Source organism: Sminthopsis crassicaudata, chromosome 1, assembly GCF_048593235.1.
Source record: "Sminthopsis crassicaudata isolate SCR6 chromosome 1, ASM4859323v1, whole genome shotgun sequence".
NCBI lineage: Eukaryota > Metazoa > Chordata > Mammalia > Dasyuromorphia > Dasyuridae > Sminthopsis > Sminthopsis crassicaudata.
Genome location: NC_133617.1, coordinates 543,671,294 through 543,686,117, shown reverse-complemented (window position 1 = coordinate 543,686,117; position 14,824 = coordinate 543,671,294). Strand labels below are relative to the sequence as shown.

The 14,824-nt window shown below is 30.1% G+C and overlaps 1 protein-coding gene and 1 long non-coding RNA gene across 2 annotated transcripts in view; one reads left to right on the top strand and one right to left on the bottom strand.

Annotated features, from left to right (window-relative positions):
* LOC141550865 (uncharacterized) overlaps positions 1–8,936 on the top strand; it is a 49,975-nt gene extending 41,039 nt beyond the window's left edge. Inside the window, exon 3 of the long non-coding RNA XR_012484691.1 lies at positions 8,907–8,936. This is a non-coding gene — a long non-coding RNA (uncharacterized LOC141550865). The remainder of the gene's footprint in view (positions 1–8,906) is intronic.
* The window catches only part of LOC141550862 (fibrillin-2-like), a 120,424-nt gene that overhangs the window by 100,856 nt on the left and 4,744 nt on the right, over positions 1–14,824 (bottom strand). The window contains 7 exon segments of the mRNA XM_074281944.1: positions 690–812; positions 6,664–6,786; positions 8,663–8,761; positions 10,263–10,385; positions 11,567–11,692; positions 13,079–13,198; positions 14,158–14,280. Coding sequence (XP_074138045.1) covers positions 690–812; positions 6,664–6,786; positions 8,663–8,761; positions 10,263–10,385; positions 11,567–11,692; positions 13,079–13,198; positions 14,158–14,280 — 837 coding nt within the window.

The following is a 14,824-nucleotide window of genomic DNA, read 5'->3' as shown; positions in this document are numbered from 1 at the left end:
TTAAGAATTCAATTCACTTATGCATATGTACAAATATGTATGTTTATAGATATATGTGCAAAAGTATGTATATATATATGTATATATATATATATAATGTATGTGGCAAAATACATAAATATGTATACATTAATATGAATGTGTGTAAACATACACATATAAATATCTGTGCTTAACTGTAGCTTGCTTGGGAGAGATGGAGGGGATGAAAAGGAAAAAGAAAAGTAAAAAGTGCACAGAAAAAAAAATCCACAAAGTGGCAAAGATGGACAGTAATGAATACAATGCCTTCCACTATTATATATTCTTTCTTAAAATGGACATTTATTATATATTTTGAATTTTCCCTGATGGATCTGTTGGGCACGACAATGTTTTATTTTTTTTTGTTTCTTTTTTTTCTTTTTCTATTTTGTTATTTCATATTTTGTATTTTTAAATAAATGATTTTTAAGAAATAATATTTACTCAACCTTTTACTTCTATTAGATAAATAAAAAGAAATATATCAAAAATTAGATATGAAAATGCTGGTCATTGTTACATATTAAATGCAATAAATTTAATTTAACAAGAATCAAAGGAAAATTAATTTAAATTATATGCTTTTAAAATTATTTTCAAAAAGGACACACATATTCTAAGAAGTTAAATAAATTTTCACTGTTTTCTCCCTAAATTATACATACCCACACAATCTGTAGCAGTTGGGTTTAGCTGGAAGTCTGGTGGACAGTTACATTCAAATCGACCAGGGATATTGACACAGAAACCATTAACACAATTGATGGGATTGACACACTCATCAACATCTAGAAGAAAACATTTTTGAAATTTTGATTTTTAAAATCTCAAATATATGTTTCAAATCAGTTTAAATTATTGACAAGAGATTTAAATGGATGAGAAGGAAAAGGTAAAGAGAAGATTTGAAAAACTTTTGTGCTGACTAATAACAATGAACAAAATTTGAAGGCTCAAATATGTAATATTAAGAGAAATATAATTTTGGCTTCTATAAATTAAATAGGAAAATTAAAAAAAATTTTTGAATGAGGTCAATATATTTTGTAAGGTTGCAGAGGAAGGCTCCTTTTTCTCCACTGATATTTTTAGACTCTCCCTCTGCTGCAATCCTTTAGCAATACCTCTTCCTTTGTTATTTACATTATCCAAAATTTATCTATTAAGATTCTGGTAGTTATCAATCGTCAGAACATTAACTTTCTTTCCTCAATTACTTTAAAGGCTTTATTGCTCTCTCCCTCAACTCTTGCCATAATATTAGAGGGGTTTAATATATGTACATATATGCACACACATTCATATATATATATATATATATATATATATATATATATATATATATATATATATATATATATATATATATATATATATATATATATATATATATATATATATATATATATATATATATATATACACATACACACACACACACACACACACACACACATCATTCAGGCATCCTTCTTTATTACTTCCCCTATTACTTCAGAGGCAGCTGATGACACAGTAGATTCACCGAGTTTATTGTCAGGAAATCTTGAGTTACAATCTGGTTTCAGATGCCAACCATAAGAGACTAGGTAAGTCCCTTGACCTCAATTTCCTCAACTGTGAAGTATAATAAAAAAACCTAACTTGCATGATTGATATGAGGATTGTTTTTAAAAAATCACTTAGCACAGTGGCTTGCACATATTAGTGCTTATTCTTTGTTTTCTCCTTCCCTTACCCCTTCCCATTTTTGTCTTACGTGTGTATATATGTATAAATAGATAGCAGATAAGATAAATACTTCAAGTTCCCAGTTCCTCAGTATATTCAATTTCCAAGACCTACTCCTTCATTTATATGTCAATTACATACATAGTCATCTCTTTGATCTTACCATCATTTACATCTGCTCTATTTATGTTAATGAACTCCTATATCTGTTCATAATCTTTTTTATAATTTGATCATTCTCTATGCCTTATGACACATAGTCCTGTCCTTTGTTCCCACTTAATTTATTCTTCATTTATTTTTCCCTGAAGTCAATTACCTGCCCAACTATACTCTCCCCCTTCATAACTCAACTCCAATGAATCAATTCAACATTATACTATGTTTTACTTTTTTAACATATCTTTGTTAAATTTTGTCTGTCATCAATTATATTCTGTTAAATCCTATCAATGGACTGCTCTTATCAACTTTAGCCTTTCCCCCTATTTAAATACTGCTGAATTAAGTTGAAGAAAATCAAGAAATCTTGCTAAGTGCTGAATAGAATTTAAAAATATAAACCTTGAGTTCACTACAGCAGTGGAATTTTTATACCTCCTTAATCTATTCAAAATTGCACTCACCAAAGCAGTTATTTAAACCTTTCTGTCTTTTCCTCAAGACTATCAACACAGGGTTTTTGTAAAAATCAAATAAAATAGGTATACAATAAAATCACTTAATACCTGATGCACAGTTTATATATTATATAAATGCCTTATTCTCCCCCCCCCTTCTTTCCCTTCTGCCTCTCAGATTAAAAGGTAATTTTTTCCCTAGTCAAAATATATCCTCTAAATGTACTCTTGACTCCATCTCCTGTTTTCTTGCTCCCAATATCATCCCTATCCTTTAATTTTCATCTTTTCTTACCTACTGGTTTCTTTCTATTTTGTATAAACATGCTCTTTTCTCCTTAATCCTTCAAATACACTTGTTTCACATATACTTGTTCACACATATTTTACTAGTATCATTTATAGCTCCTTTCCATTCTGGCTAAGTTCCTTTAGAAAACTAGCTACATCAGATGCTTTACTGCTCTTCTCATGTGGTTCTATAACTTCTGAAACCTGGCTTCTAAACAAATTTATTCAACTATAATTGCCTCTCAAAAGTTATAATCTCTGGTCAAGTCAAGTAATTTGTTTTTTTTTTTTTTTTAATCAATTTTTATCCTTGGGTTTTCTGCAGTTTTTGACAGTATTAATACCTCTCTTCATTAATACCTCAATCTCTCTTTACTAGTGTTTTGTAATTACTCTTTCTTGGTCCTTTCACAAGAATTGTTCTTTATCTTAATTCTGATCATGCCTATTTAAACAAAGTCCAAATATCTGCTCAGGATCGCCTTTTCTTTCTACATTTTCTCACTGGATGACTTCATATGCTTTTAATATTTTAATATAATCTCTGTGCTGCTAACACCTAGATATACATATATAACCCTAGTATTTGGAGTGTTCTAGTCCTATATTAGCTGGTTTTAGTACATTTCAAACTAGATGTAGCCTTGACCTTTCACATTCAACAACATGCTCAGTAACAGGCCATTATCTTTTCCCCTAAACTTTTTTCTTTCCAACTCATATTACTACTGAAGATATCATCATTCTCTAGTTACCTAAGTTTACAATCAAGATGTCATTCTTGACTCTTCACTCAAATTCATCCTACGTATTTAACCTAATATGTAAGAATTATTTTTAAATTTATTTCCCTTTTGCTTTTCCATTTAAAAAGTCTCTTCTTAGGCCCTTCTCACCTCAACTATTACAAAAGTTTTCTAATTAGTCCTACTATTTGGAGTAGTGATTTTCTTAAAGTATCTTCCCAAAAAACACACTTTCTCCCAGTCCCCACACCATTTCATTGGTGTCCAATTACTTCCATGATTTGGAAACAAAAAGTTCTTCACATTCTGTCTTCTATCTAGTGTTCTACTTGGATCCCCCCTCCATTCTACCATCCAGCTACAGTGATTTATCTACACAAGACTTCAAATTTTCTATTGAGCTCTGCTCTTTTCATCAAAAATATTTGAAAAGGTTAAAAGGTTCATCTTCTTATTTCTTTATTATCTTTCCACACACACACTCTCCCATAGGATGATATTCAGTTTTGCTGGCTAGATAATTCTTGCTTATAATTCTAATTCCTTTGCTTTCTTGAAAAAAAAAAGTTGTCTAAATCCTCTCCTTTATAATTGTAGATGCTAAAAGTCTTGTGTGATCCTGAGTGTGCTTCCAAAGTATCTCAATTCTTTCTGGCTTCTTTCAGTATTTTCTCCATCTGGTAGCTCTGGATTTGACTACTTATTGCTTTTGGTAGCTTTCCATATTGAGTTTTCTTTCAAGGAACCAATAGGTAATTTTTACTTTGTCTTCTGATTCTGTTTTCATTTAAAATTTCTTCAAATAATATTTAGGCTTTTTTGATCAAGTACTTTAATGATTCTTAAATTATGTCTCCTCTGTTATGTTTTCTGTTTTCTTATTCCAAATCAGCTGTTTTTAACTATGAAATATTTCACATTTTTTCCAGTCTTTTGACTTTATTATTTCTTAATGTCTCATTTAGTCATTAGCTTCTCCTTGGTTAACCCAATTTTTATTTTCTTCAGTGAGGTTTTTCACCTCTTACCATTTGGTCATTTCCAATTTGTAGAGTTATTTTCTTCAATTTTTTTTTTTATCTTTTACTAAATTGTTAATTCTCTTTTAATAATTTTCTTACTTAGCTCTCATTTCTTTTCACATTTTTTCTCTACCATTCTTGTTAATGTTAAAAAATGTAAATATTTTTTTAAAAAATCTTTCTGGTTTGTGCATAATTTGCATTTTTCTTTGAAGCTTTTCTTATATTTTCTAGCCATCTTCTTAGTTTATGTCTTGACCTTCCCTATTACCATAAAATCTTGTTATAGTCAGGTTCTCTTTCTATTTGCTATTTTTTCTGATTTCTTGATTTTGTTAGAATTGGGGTCTACTCACTCCTGTGGAAAATGGAGGGACCTGGGAAATGACTGATTTGAACTTCTATATTTTAATCTGAGAATCTACAAGTTTTTGATGCCTACAAGATAGTGTTGTATTGAAGAAGACTAGTCACTGCCCTTCTGGTCTTTGTTCTGGTCCTTGCCAAGTTAAGGTCTCTTTCTCCCTCACTACTATAACCCTTTCCTGGAATTATGACAAGGAACTGGAAATTCATCTAAAGCTACCAAATGGCATTCAATCCTACACCCAGTCTTAACACAGGAGTCATCTGGCATCCAAGTTGTTCAGCCCCTTTTCATCCCTGTGGATTGAGTGGGATCTAGTATTCCCACTGCTGCTACTGCTTCAACCTGTCTCTTCCAATGCAGAGACACTTTCATTGTGCCTATGTGCAGTGTTCCTAGCCACCTTCTACTGTGATGCTCCAAGACCTCTCATTCTATATTCTTTATCTTCTATAGACTGGACAAAGAATATGACTTTATTTTTGTTGACTCAGAATTCAATCGGGCATTTTCTGTGGCCATTTTGAACAAAGTTTGGCAATTGTGACTCTTCATTCTGCCATCTTGACTCCCCCTTTTTTCTACCTCTCCAAATTCCACACTTTAGTGAAACAAATAAGGTGGAGCCGGAATGTTCATTCCTCCTCTAAGTTTCCCTGTCTTTCATTTGTTTTTTTTTTTGAATAATTAATATCTAGTACTTAGCATAATACTATGGACAAGGTACATTTTTTAATAAATTCTTGTTGACTTGACTTAATATAGCACCTTCCATAAGAGGCCTTTTGCAATTTCATCTCCACCTCAATCAAATTACTTTCTATCATTTGGTATGGACCAATTTATTTACACTATGTCTTTCCCATCAGCTGCTTGAGGGCTGGTTCAGTGTTTTCTGCCTTTTTCTGTATCCCTAGAACATGGTTTCTGGCACAAAGCAATGATTAATCTACATGCTTATCTGAAAATTCATATATATATATATATATATATATATATATGTATATATATATATAAATATATATATATATATGCATATATATACACACATATATATGCATATATATACGTGTGTATGTGTATGTATATATATGTATGTTATATATATATATATCATAGCTGCATATTATATAATGAATATTATTTGAGGCATTTAAAGTTATTCTAGAATTTATATGGCTTAATCAATCCATAGTCAAATATGTACAATGAGTTCTCACATTAAGAAAAATAAGTAAATGAACCACAAAAATAATAATTGTTTTTCCTTTAACATGAAAAAAAGAATCACTAACTTGAGAAAGTTTAGCTAATTAACCAGCTGAGAATAGTGGCAGCAATAAATTCCAAGGTAACATAATCAGGAGAAACAAATTTGTGTCAGGGCAGTCAAATGACATAGCAAATAAGACTTATGAATTTTGATTCAGGAAGAACACAGATACAAACTGTATGACCCTGGCCTACTCAACCTCTGTGCGTCTGTTTCCTCACCTGCAAAATGCTAATAACACCTCCTATTTCTGAAGATTGTTCTGAGGTTCAAATGAGATAGTATTTATAAAGCACTTTGGAAACCTTAAAACCTTATAGAAATGCTAAATATCTATTATTGCCATTATTCTGATTATCATCATTATTCTAACATATCTAACCAGTTTTGAGCCTCATCTATAATAAGAGGGTAATAATATTGCAAAGCCAACCACATTGGATAGTGTAAATGGCAAAAAAGATGTTAAAGAACTATTTAATTGCTCCATTCTTATTTCTTAAAACTTGCACCAAGTAGTCACATACAGTAATTAGAATATAATCATATATCTTTAGAAACAATTTCTATATTTAAAGAATTGACAGACCTGTACAGTTATCTCCTGTTCTATCCAGTTCGTAGACATCATCACAGATGCTATGAAACATTGTTGGAAGGTTTTTACATGTTCCAAAGACACGGATATTCTGGAATGAACATTCATCAATATCTAAAGGCATGTAAAAATACATTATTATATCATTTGTTTACAATATCAGCAACAGATAAAATGTTGGCAATAATATTAGCTAATTATGTATTTTATTAATCTATTCAGTTTCCTCCTCTTCCAAAACTTAATGTGGATATTTTATTTGTAATTAAAGTTTAATATTAATAAGATATCAAATATCAACCATGTGCTAAAACAGGAAAGTAATTTTTGAATAGACCAAAATTAAATGGAAATCATTTAAAGGTGCTATGTTCAAAGTTTTTAAAGGACCTTTTAATTCTTAAAAATTATTTAATAAAGCATTGGGTACATATAGCTCATAGTCAAAAAAAATCTGGTTAAGTGAAAAATCAAATACATGAAAATGAAACTTTGTTTTGGTTAATATTCAGAATTATGAAGCATAATTTCTAACTTTAATTTTCAAGCCTTTTGATTGTGTAATCTTATGTTGTACTCAACTAGAAGTGTACCTTATAAATCTCAATAATAGGTACAAATCTTCTGATTGCATTCAATCAAAGAGTTTTTGTTTCTAAAATCATGTAAAAAAATCCCTTCTATTTCATTTTCATTTCAAATTTCTTCAAAGTTGAATTGTAGGTAGAAACTCAGTTCTTTAAATATGAGTAAACATGAGGATATTTTTCTGTGCCTCCTTTCAAATTAAAGAGTTCATGAATACTAGTACTGTTATAGCAACTGTATGTACTCATATATACACATACAAATAAAGGAAGAGGGTAAACTCTTCTAAAATAATTTTCTTTATATTTTTAGAATTTAAAAATATTTTAAATGGTTTTCTTCATTTCTCCATACTTGGAGACTAATAGAAATTCCTGGTCCTTCCCAATAGTTAATTCACAAAGGGGTTAAAATGATTAATTTTAACTGCATTAAAATTAGCATATGGGCATTGATTATATTAAGCAGTTCACTTTGATAACAAGCCTCCAAAATGAGATCATATTTTCAAATACTAAGTCACTTTCCTATTGCATAGATTTTTTTCTTATGTATTTTATTTACTAGCAACTGGAACCGAAACTCTATAAAAATGAAATAGATTTCATTTTCAAAAAGTATAATGGTTAAACTTAATTCATCAATAAATAACAATTTATTAACAACTTCAGATATAAAAATTGTGTGTGTGTGTGTGCGTGTGTGTATATCACTTTACAAATACTTCCTCAAAACAAATGAGGCTCCTTCAGATATTGGAATCTTTTCCCCAAAATGATCTAAAAAGACTGGAGCAAAAAATGATTTAAAAAAAAATACAGTAATTCCACTAATTTTTACTTATAAATTTTTAGAAAAAAAATGTCTTCCACACTGCATTTGTGTGTATTATTAATATAATTTTAAAAATTTCAGACCCTTTTTCTTGGAAAAATGTAAGACTATATAAAAACTCTTCTCTTGGAATGACATCATCCTGGATGAAACCCAGAAAATCACATGACCAAGTGAAATATGACGATGCTACCCAAAATAAGCAGTTGATATTTTGAAAATTGTGATAATGTTAGGTATAGACTACATTTCATTTGATGAAAAAAAGTTGAATAGTTTTCCTATATAAGTTAAAAACAAAACAACAATACTTAAATGAGAAATGGTTAAATGACAAAATAAAACAAAACAAAAAAGGGCAAAATAAAATAGGCTCCAATTCAGGAAAATTATGTGATGTATGAATGCTAACTTCATCATTATTTATATTGCAAAATAATCCCTGTTGGAAAAGAATTATTGTATATGTTAAAAGTGTTTCCAGATTGAGGTCATTTCAACTTCTTTTTGTAGTTTCATTGAAGCCAATGTAAATTTTAAAATAATAATTGAGATACTCTTGACTTACCTTGGCAAAATTTGCTACCCGAACCTGGAGTGAATGTAGAAGGGATATTCAAACACTGTCCATTCTCACAAAGATTAAAGTTTTCTGCACAATCAACATCTAATGATGAAAGGGACTCAATTACTATTAAATTATCATGACTGTTTATGTTTTATTATGCAAGCACTTTTTTCTCTTGTTTGTTCATTTAGCAAGCCATTTATCTGACAATTAAGCTAATGACATATACTATTTAAATCGTTAGGACAACCTGTCCTGTCCTGAAAGTTTTAAGGGGTATGTATTATATTCGCTTTTTTTCTCTCATAATAAAATGTTGTTGTCAATTTGACTGATAATAATTTTCCTTGATTTTGTAATTAATTCAAAATAATTTTATTATAAAATGGTGTTTTTAATCACCATATTTGAAAAGAAATTACTAGCACTGCAATTATTTTAAGCATTACAATATAGTGAGCAAGAAAGTGTATCTAGTACATTATCGCTTTAATATATTATAATTTATATTATGCATATATATATATATATATCATCATAACTTATTTTTTTAAAAAGACTCATTCTCCTAAGAATGAGGTTTAATTGGATACTAATAAAGTTAATCTTGTTTAAAAAGCCATCTAGTATTATAGATATGGAGCTGGAAAGAACCACAGAGACCAACTAGTCAATGTCCATTTTCCAGATGAGGAAAGAGCATTCCAAAAATGAGGGGCAAAAAGAGTAAGTTAAAATTCAAGGAATATCAAGACACGTGGTTCATATGGAATATAGATTTAAAGAGGGAGGTAAACTGTAAGAAGACTTATAAAGGTAACAACAATAGATCAAATTCTAAGTAACTTTTAATGTCAAACAAAAGACTTCATATTTGATTTCCAATTAATAAGGACTCATTGGATCTTCTTGAGTAGAGGGTGATATACTTTCAAAAATCACCCTTCATTACAAAGATACTATATATCCACAAGTATTGTTATTTCAATTTTGATTTAGTTCCAACAAAATTATAAAAATCCTGAAACACCTTTTATGGCCTGATAGTGTGAATTACTATTTTCAACAGTATATAGATGCTGTCATAATAAAATGCAAATTTATTAAAACTATTCAATTCATACCATGTATTTTCTAAATCAATTGATATTAATAATACAAATATTATGCTATAGAGATCTACAATATTTTTTTATTATCCTCATATTTGAAAAGTGTTAGGAAATCTGAATTATCTATCTTGTTTCAGCCATTCCTATATACATAGTCACAATAAGTGTGGCTGTCAACAGTTGGATAATAGAAAAATACTGGAAATTAAAAATACATTATAATTTTTGTAGTTTAGAAAAATAATTTTAAAATTAGACATTTTTATGTGCAGTATAAAAGAAAAAAATCCTGTGTCTATAACCATAATGAAAAGTCTCCTTAGTGTTATTTCATTTCATAGCATTGCTTCAAAATAAGGGATAGCATAGAAAAACCATTTGCCAGTTAAAAGATGTTGGAAACTGTATCTTTAAAATTTCACTAACCTAAGCAAAACCATTTGCCAGTTAAAAGATGTTGGAAACTGTATCTTTAAAATTTCACTAACCTAAGCAAGTAAAGCCATCTCCAGTGACTCCTTCAAAACAAGCACAGTGGTTTAAATCTTGTGTGTTCACACATTGGGCATTTATATTACACTGATGGGTTCTAGCAGAACATTCATCCAGCTCTATAAACCAAGGGAACAAAAGAAAATACAAACTAAAATATTTACAAACAAATTATATTAATTTTGGCTTTAATTTAAACTTTAAATTTTAACTTTTGGTTATGTTTTTAAAAAGTAAATCTGCAAAAACTTGCAAAAGTTTTGCCTTTCCTGCTTTTTTTTGTTTCATTGAACTTTAAATCTTGTTGAAATTGTTAAAAGCCTGGAAAATATATAAAATATTTTTAATCATATAATTGATCAGATGTACTTCTAAGTGCTATTTTCAGATAGAAACTTTTCTATAACACAAAACAGATGTTTTCTTATACTCTGATTTAATATGCCATCCAATAATAAACAAATTCCTAGGCATAAATTATCTTTCAACTAAAGCTATCTTTTGATTTTAAGGTAAAATCAAGAAGAAAAACAACATTTTTGCAAGTATGCAAATTACAAGTATGCATGCAAAAAGGATAGCATAAAATATTATATTTGGCTAAATGTAATTGATACTCATGTTTGCTATTCACTAACACATCCGATATATAACCCTCCCTCCCTACAGCTACATTTGAAGCTTACTTGGATATTTAAGCATGAAGCATGCATACTATAGCTGTGAACATCAATGTCATATTCATCTACATCTAAGAAAACAATAGTTGATTAAATGCCAGATAATGTAGTATAGTTTAAAATAAGATTTTTATGAAATATTACTGATTTTACTTCCAAAATTATTCTATTAGTATAATTTAATATAGAATATGAAAACTTCTAAATTTTATATTAATAATCATTAATATAATGGAAAGAGTGCTAGTTTGACCAACTACCTTCTGCATAAAGATTTAGTAAAAGATAACATATTAGATTTGGGCTTGAAATAGATTACATATGATTAGAATGATATGACACACATATCTTACTGAAGCAATTAGATTTAAGCACATCAGAACTAGTGAATTACATACATGGATCCCAGCCAGCTTGATATGCTACAATCAAGTCAACTGTGTGAAGACAGAGGCAGTCAGACAGAGGGATATGGTGTAATTCATTTATACTATGTAATAGATTTTAGTAACAATCTATTTGGTTTACCTAGTATAAGCAATTTAGTAGAATACTAATGATGACAGTCCTCTGAAATGCGAAAAGAAAAATGAAATAATGGATACATGATTAAACCATACCTGTATATTCAATGCTTTCTCTCTTTCCTGAACAGCACAATTGACAGCAACAAATGAAGGATCCTTTTGTGTTCTCACATTCGTCAAACATACAGATGTTAGAATTTAAGTGGCATTCATCCACATCTACAAGATTATATTTTATTTTTATTGGTTAACATATCACATGTAATAAAATAGTTTTTACAGGCACTGACCATTAATGATAGAAATCAAAAGCATTCAAAATATATATTAAATATGCATTTTGTGCAACACATCCTTGGATATATATTTATAAGTTCATGAGATTAAAAATATGATGTATTTCTTTCATATTTCCCAGCTTGTTTTACTGTGGTTTAGAAATTGAAACACATACAGCATAAATACACGAATACCCTAACTACTAAAATCCATTACTTTTCTAATTTTCTGAATAATAAGCTTTTAAAACAAGTTTTTAAAAATGCAAATAATTAGCATCCTATACTAAAGTCCTACTCTAATACCTAATTTTAACATGGAAACCATCTGAAAAGCTATTTTAAGAATGTAACTTCTGGCAGGTCCTAATTAAGTTAAAAAGCATACATAACTAAAAACGTAGATAGAGAAATAGTCTAAAATTTGGAATGGCTAATTACCACAGTGTGTACTCTTTCTTCATTCTTGGGTTGATTTTTATTGGCCCTAATTCAAGATGACTATGTAGTGGAAGAGTTAAAATTTGAATTTTTATTTTAAAATCTTCAATAGAATTTGGTAATATGATAAATTTCATCAATTATTGTATATTTCATATATGGTTTAATATAATCATAAAAGATTTAGAGAATGATCTAAAGAAAGAAGCTTATTAGCTTTTGAATTGAATTTTGCTTGAGTCCCTGTCTCAGAAACCTAATTAGATGGGTAATTATTGGAAAGAAATTTACCACTTTAGAGCCTGGAGTTACTCATGTGAAAGCATTTGCAAAATGCTTTTTTTCACAATTATGATAAAGATAGTGTAAGCACTTATAAACCATAATGCAGTAAATAAACGTTAATGCAAATAAATAAACATTTTTCCTGAGCTCCCCATTTTAACAGAAGGCAGAGGGCATATTTTCCTATTTCAATACACGAAACTTTGTTTTTCAAACTTCTTGGGAAACACTTATAATTTTAACATTACATCATGAAACACTATTATGTGTACACATACATAAGCGCTGAGAGGCAGCATGATACTGTTAATAGAGCTGATATTGGAACCAGGAAGACATGCATTGAAGTCTTGCCTTTGATACATGAGGGCTGTGCCATTCTGAGCAAGCCCTTTGATTTCATAATACTACAGGTATTGGAGACAAGACTTTCTTAGGAGTTCCTGATCTGATTTAGTAGATGAGAGTAGAGTTTCCTCATCAGGAGTTCCCATACTAAATGAAATAACAGATCTGTGTTTCCAACTATATGAAGAATGATATATAAATGATTATTACTTATATAATGGCTAAATACCTTATTATTTAAATGAATACTCACCAATACATGTTTTCATATCCATGGAAGCCATGAAATCATCATAGCAGAGACACCCACTGGGAATGTTAGTACACTGGCCACTATCACAGATTCCAGAATTATTTTCACATTCTTCAATATCTAAAAAAATGAAATTTGTAACATATAAAAATTAAAATAATTTCTGAGAATATACCAATGATTACCTGTTTCCATCTCTTTCATAGAATATAAAACTCACTAAGAAATCCTCTTTTCTCCAAACTTTTATTGAAGATATTACCTTTAATTGCCCAAGTTGACCTCCTTAAAATCATTCCTGACTTTTTCTTCTTCCTCATCCTCAATATCCCTTATGATTGAACTTCCAAAATATTTATTATACCCGTCCTCATCTCATTTACACAATCCCTACCCAATCTATTTCATCTCCAATCAATCTTCCATAGACTACAAATTGATAAATCTGAAACAGAACTGACTACCTCACTTCTCTACTAAAAATATTCAGTGGCTTCTAGGATTTCCCAAGGATAAAATATAAATTCCACAGCTAGATAATCATTGGCCAAGAAAGAAATCCCACTTTCATTTTCATTCTTATTTTACATTTACTATTTCATATACTGTCTATTTCAAACTGCCCAGCTATTTGTTCCCTATGCACAGCATTCTATCTTTCTACCTTCTACTATCCATGTCTAGAATATATTCCCTCCTTCCCTTCCCTTCTTAGTATCCTTACATTAGTTCTAATTATAGCTCTCAGAAATATTTTTACATACACACACACACACACACACACACACACACACACACAGTGCATTTGCTAATAATCCCTAGTCTATTACTAATGTTTTTGGGACTTTTCGAACTACTTTGTGTTTATCTCTGTTATTTAGTTGTGGATATGTTATAGAATGGATGGTATCTGGAGACAGAGATTGTTTCATTTTTGGTTTGCCTAATAAAGTGCTTTGTATATGAATAGCCATTAAATAAATGTATATCGGGATGAATTGAATTGAATTGAATACAATAAAATCTGTAAATGTAAATTAACTAAGCTGGAGAACATGCTTGTGATTGTGTTACCTTACCTATACAGGTTCTCATATCTGGCATCAGAGCATAAACTTCATTGCAAATGCATTCATAGTTGCCTTCTGAATTAGAACACTGGGTGTCACAACCTCCATTTATCATCCTACACTCATCAGTACCTGGTAAAAAACCATATCAACAGTATATTGTTTGTCAGTTCTTCTTCATTTGAAAAAGTCCACTATAGAGGGCCACAGATAGTGGGAGAATTATGAGTGAAGTATAGGACCCTTCAGCCCAGAGGAACCTGCTAACAATGTCTGGTTCAGCTCCCCATGTACCCTAATGGCTCTTGGCTTTCCTGAGAAGTCAGGAGGCAGTGACAACCTGTGTTGTGATTGAAGCAGAGTGATACCAGGTGGCAAAGAGATACTAGGTGGCAATCTACATACAAGTTTATGGGGTCCTGTGTGGGGGAGAGAATTTGGAATAAATGGGGCTCCATGTTTCTACCATCCTCAGGAGTCTTGCCTCATCACTCCTTCACTAAGATGGTATGTTTTAACTACCACTTTCTAGAGCATGGTTGCTCTAGAAAGCACAGTACATTTTTGTCATCCTAACTTGGGAGGTCTAGAAAGCAGGACACAACAGTATACCTTGTGAAAAATAATCATGATTATTTTTTTTCTGTAGTTATTCTAAGCTATTTAACTATACAAA